This window comes from Trichechus manatus, unplaced genomic scaffold (genome assembly GCF_000243295.1).
Source record: "Trichechus manatus latirostris isolate Lorelei unplaced genomic scaffold, TriManLat1.0 scaffold00002, whole genome shotgun sequence".
Classification (NCBI taxonomy): domain Eukaryota; kingdom Metazoa; phylum Chordata; class Mammalia; order Sirenia; family Trichechidae; genus Trichechus; species Trichechus manatus.
Window position 1 is genome coordinate 41,643,656 of NW_004443938.1, and position 6,000 is coordinate 41,649,655.

Below are 6,000 nucleotides of genomic sequence, written 5' to 3' on the forward strand. Positions count from 1 at the left end.
GCCTGAACTTATAAAAGACTTAGCAGAAACCCTATGTTTTGCCTGAGTATTTTACAGCTGATATAGGGCAATGCCCTGTTCTTCTTGGAGTACTGAGGCAACGAATAAGTCAGATTCCACAAGTAACCTCAAACTAGATGTGGAAACTAAATTCCAGTGGAGATTCTGGACTACACTTCTGTGCATTCATCATTTATTATGCAACCATGCTTGAACAATAACGAGGACATTTTCAAGTAAAATAGAAAACAGTTTCTGCCTTCAGGGCTCACAACCTTTTAGAGACAGAACAAGTGCAAACAAAACTACGTGCAGTGTCATTTTAGTGAATGTGATGTTAAAAATGTACATGTGGGTTGAGTGTGTAGACTTACTGTGCAACACAAATGAAGAGCAGATTTAAAAACTCAAATCCCTTGGTGGCCCATTCAGACCTCTAGACACTACATACCTCTTCCCTTTTTGGCCACTTTGATTTTCCTATTAAAAAAAAAAGAAAAAAAGAAAGAAAAGAAAAACAACGGAGAAAATGGAAAACTAAAAGTTCTAGAAGTATACAGCTGAAAATACGTCTTAGCATGTATGTCTAGAGAGCGCAGCAAGGGTTTCAAAATGCAGTGCCTGTATTTGCGTAGTTAGAACCCAAAACCGAAGTGTTGATGAACCCTAAGGCAACTAAACTCTTGGAAGTTTAGGGGACCACCAGGGCTTCTTTTTTTATCAGTTGAACAGAAGGTTCAAAGAATCCAGTAACTGATGCCAGGACCTATAGCCCAGTTAGGCTAAGCACATGACTCCCATTTCCTCTGGATATGAGGATCTCTGGGATATTAGAAGGTCCCTGGGTAATGCAAATGGTTTGTGGTTGACTACTAATCTAAAGGTTAGTGGTTCAAACCCACCCAGCAGACTGCAGAGGCCTGTCGATCTGTTTCTGTAAAGATTATAGTCAAGAAAACCTATAGAGCAGTTCTACTCTGTAACACATGGAGTAGCCAGCAATTGGAATCAGTTCAACTACAATGAGTTTGGCTTTTTTGGTTTAGGATGTTAGGATGTGCTTAGCTCATTCTCAGTTGGTCCCCAGGCTCCTGAACTGAAGTGGGCAAGTGTTATGAAGGGAACTGACAGAGGGGACAATGGGGTAGGAGAGTGTTCATATGGATGATGCTTTTAATATCAGGACCAACTTCATGGCCCATTTGATTTTAACCGGTTTTAGTTTGCCTCTCCTAATTTGAGCAGTGTCACAGGAGCACGTTGTTACAGTGTTATTATTTTTTTTAAATCTCCTTCAAATTCTAATAGTAAAATTGTTATTAGAACTCAGTCTTAATCACTAAAATAAAAATATCCATTATCGTGCCCTACTTTGAGCCTGGCATTATGCTCAGCACCAGGTATATAAAAACGAATGAGAGATGGTCTGTCACCTCCAGTTGTTATGGGTAAAGACATTGTGAGGTGGAGGACAGGGAGACTGAGAGAGGGAACCCTGGAAGAGAGCAATCACGTTTTTAAACACTTGCTGTGAGGAATGAGTAAAGGAAACAAAAGTAAGTTAAAAAAAAAAAAAAAGATTGGTAAAATCTTATGATTCTTGCTGTAAATGGTTATCATCGTCTTCATCATTGTCACTATCATTGTCATCATCACATCATCCTTACTGTCATCATCTCCAGAGCAAATTATACCTGAAGCACATAAATTTTACATCATTGAAAAGAATATCCTTTGAAAACTACTTTGATAATTGATAACGGCTAATAATCCTTTGAAAATCATTTTTGCTGGTTTCATGCTTGCTGTAGGATGTTGTAGGGTGGTTTATTTGTCACATCCGCCCTCTTGTTTGTGCTTGCATAGGTTGAGCCAGTGTTACAGAGAGGCCACGAGAGTCTGGTGCATCACATCCTGCTCTATCAGTGCAGCAGCAGCTTTAACGACAGTGTCCTGGACTATGGCCATGAGTGTTACCACCCGAACATGCCCGATGCATTCCTCACCTGCGAGACCGTTATTTTTGCCTGGGCCATTGGTGGAGAGGTGGGGCTAGTGACTACTGTGATGTAACACAATTAATTGTTCATGCCCCCAGCACCCCAAATGTGATTTGAATACAGGTAGTCCCTGACTTTCAGCAGGGTTTCATTCTGGCAACTCCATTGTAAGTCAGTTCTGACGTAAGTTGAATACCTTTTTTTTTTTAGTTTTCATTATTATTGCCTTTTATTATCAGTATCTTTACAGATCTGATCTTTATTTGTCTTTGAGGGTTGGAAGCATTTACATATAAACTTACAGATATATTTTAATGCATAAATACATAAAAAACACAAGTCATAAAAATTTACTCTGACAAGAAGAATTGGATGACATTGGCATTTTGTCAGTTGTGGTAATAACTCCACTTGTGGAAAGTTCTGGATCATCTGGGTTATCCCTGAGAATGGGGATGGCGTTTTTAGTTAGAAAATTAGTGTGAGTTGTCTGTATGGTCCTTTTCTTTTTTTCTTCATATATTTTGCAGTAACATCTCACTGCTTCCCAAATCTTCTTACTGACTTTGATAAAGTGATCAGCATTTGGGTCCATGTTTTCAAGCAACTGAAACCCCTGATTTAGTTTAGAAAAACTCCAGCTAATCCTTTCACTGTAAAATTTTTTGGCAACCTCTCACCTTCTTCCTCATTATTTTTTTTTCCTTCAAGATTTCTTTCCTCTTCAAAATCCATTAAGTCCTGATCTGTCAGTTCCCCTTCTTTGTGATCCATGAGTTGTTCCATGTTGGTGATAACAAGCTCTAAATTCAGCATTCTTGACATGTGTACGATTTTTCCACTGATTTTTTCCATCATATTATCCTGATCAAGTGCTTGCAGCATGTTCACATAACTCAGTAATTTTTTCCATATCCCCTGCATACTTTTTTCCCTAACTTCTTCTCCAGAGGATGGAGTGTTCCAGATACACTGACCGTTGTATAAGTGTGGTTCATCATAACTCAAATTTGTTGTAAGTCAGGGACTACCTGTACCTATAAGTAAAGCTATACACACTATCTTTGATATAAAAGTGCCTTATTTCCATTTCTCAAGGAGATGATTTTTTCTGTAAGTCATTTTATTTGATCAAGTATAGATTAATGGAGTTCCAGAATGTTGAAATATCTTTGAGAATGGTTGGGTTTTGAGTGGAGTAAATCTCTTAGGACTTTTATAGGACACTTTGACTCACGCAATTCTCCACATTTAGGGCTTTTCCTATCCACCTCATGTTGGCTTATCCCTTGGTGCTCCATTAGATCCTCATTATGTGCTCCTGGAGGTCCATTATGACAACCCAACATATAAGGAAGGTGAGTTTATTCTTCATATTTTATCAATGCTTTTAAAATGTTTTGTAACTCTTATGTTAACAGAGTTGAAACAAAATAGCAGCCTATGCTAAAGTTGTTGTTGTTAATTACCATAGGGTTGGCTCCAGCTCATCACAAACTCATGTACAACAGAATGAAACATTGTCCAGTCCTACACCATTGTCCTGATCACTGGTTATGCTTGAGTCCTTAGTTGTGGCCACTGTGTATTTTGAGTGCCTTCCAACCTAAGAGGTTTATCTTCCAGTACTATATTGGACAATATTCTGTTATGATTCATAGGGTTTTCACTGGCTAATTTCTGGAAGTGTATCACTAGGCCTTTCTTTCTAGTATGTCTTAGACTAGAAACTCTAATGATACTTGTTCACTATGGGTAAACCTGCTGGTATTTGAAACACCAGTGATATAGCTTCCAGCATGCAAGTCACCACAGTAAGACAAACTGACAGATGGGTGATGAATGGTAGGGTTAACTTACACATTTATCATCCAAATGAAGATGATTTTAGAGTGAACAAGGATACCCGTTAATAATTTCATAGAGACAACAGGCATTAACCAGAGCCGAACCAGGCATGTGAGCATGTGTAGTCACTAATCTTAGAAAACATTTGCCTGCTACTTACCAGGACTTGTATAATAGATTTTTTGAGGGGAGGGGAATATAAATTAATCCTAAATATCTAGGGCTTATGAAACATTTTCTTTCTAACTGAACATATGAAAATACTACTATTCATCATATTAAAAAAAGTATTAAGCATTTTGTTGTGTGATGGGACAAACTATAAATATACTCAAGAAATATTTATGCAGTGACATTGTGTAATATGATGTTGAAGAGAAGGGCTTTAAGCTTGTACATTTGATTTTTAAATTTACTTAGGTAAAATTCCAAAACCCCCTAAAATGATAGCTTCAATATGAAATTATAAGCAGAAGTAACCCAGTTATTATTTTGCATTGATTCATACAGTTATTCAGCAAACCCTGGGCACCAACTATATGCCAGACCTGTGCTTGAGTATATAATCTGAGTAGAAAAGAGTCACTGCCCCCACCCTCATGGATATTGTAGTCTAGTAGGAAATAGAAACAATCGAATAATCACACCAATTACTGTAAATTTATACATGTTCTAACTGATCTCAAGGAGAGGTGCCTGACACTGTGAGACTAACTGGTGAGCTAATCTAGCTGTAAGCGTGTGAGTAAGGGAGGCGGGGTGGTGGGCAGAAAAATCTTCCTCCAGGAAGCCAACTGTTCATCTGGATGACTGGATGTGCTAGGGTAGAGGTAAAGAAACGAGCTGATGAGCTTGGAGATGAAGGCAAAATCAGACCATCTAAGATCTCGTAGGCCATGGTAAACATTTCAGTCTTTATCCTAAAGGTGGTGGGAAGTGATTGAAGAGTTTGATGCAATGGAGTCAAATATTCACATTTGTATTTCGAAAAGACCACTCTGACTAGTGCAGCATGGAAAATAGGTTGTAAGGAAGGGTAGTGTGGTGAGATTTTTCAGGATTGATGTTTCTCTAAATTAAAAGTAATTATCAAGATACCGTGCTTGTTATTAGCAAGCTAATTAATTGTTTTTTCTGCCCAAAGTAGTTCATACAAAATACTTTCTCTGAATCCACTTTAATTTTTCACCCATAAGTCAAATCCCTTACTCTGAACCTTGATAAGAAAGTTAAAAACTTTTATAAAACCAAAAAAACAAAAAAAATTTAAAATAACCTATTACCAATTCTAAAGTTTACATTTCCATGAAAATATATTTGTCTATAAAACTTATAAAAGTTGTTCATAATATAAGAATAGAAAAACTCTTAAATGTCTTACGTTTATATTGCAAATTTTATTTTTAAAAATCTTTTACATTTTTAATTTTATATTATTCATAAAAGGAATATTCTATATAAAGTATAATAATTCTGCAATTAGAAATTCAACATGAATCACTTCTTTTATACAGTATTATAAAGGTGGAAGATTTGATTGATTTGCCTTGTCTATTTTCAGTCAAGTTTGCTTTCTCATGATGTTTCAGTGCAAAAATGGAATATAAGCTTATTCTATGAATAGGTTCATATAGAACTCAAGATTTTTAGTACTCTATTTTTATTCATATTCATAATTAGAATACATTCTTAGCATTATATTAATTTTACCTTTAAAAACATAGTATCATATGGATTTAGATTAATAGAAAAGTTCTTTCTTTTTAAATTTTTTTTTATTGTATTTCAGGTGAAGGTTTACAGAACAAATAGATTCTTATGAAACAGTAGTACACATATTGTTTTATGACATTGGTTAACAACCCCATGACATGTCAACCCTCTCCCTTCTTGACTGCTTTTTTTTTGGTGAAAATATACATAGCCAAAGATACATCATTTCAAAAATTTCTACATGCACAGTTTCAGTAACATCAACTACGCTCTTCCAGTTGTGCTGCTATTCTTACTTTAGATGAAGGTTTACAGAACAAAATATTTTCTCATTAAACAGTACGCATATTGCCCTATGACAATGGTTAACAACCCCACTACACGTCAACACTGTCCTTACTCAACCTTGGGTTCCCTATCACCAGCTTTCCTGTCCCTT

At 36.3% G+C, this 6,000-nt stretch overlaps 1 protein-coding gene across 1 annotated transcript in view; it reads left to right on the forward strand.

The window, feature by feature from the left end:
• Positions 1 to 6,000, forward strand: part of MOXD1 (monooxygenase DBH like 1) — a 106,461-nt gene that overhangs the window by 66,965 nt on the left and 33,496 nt on the right. Inside the window, exons 5-6 of the mRNA XM_004368978.1 lie at positions 1,867 to 2,046; positions 3,256 to 3,358. Of these exons, the coding sequence (XP_004369035.1) occupies positions 1,867 to 2,046; positions 3,256 to 3,358 (283 nt within the window). The remainder of the gene's footprint in view (positions 1 to 1,866; positions 2,047 to 3,255; positions 3,359 to 6,000) is intronic.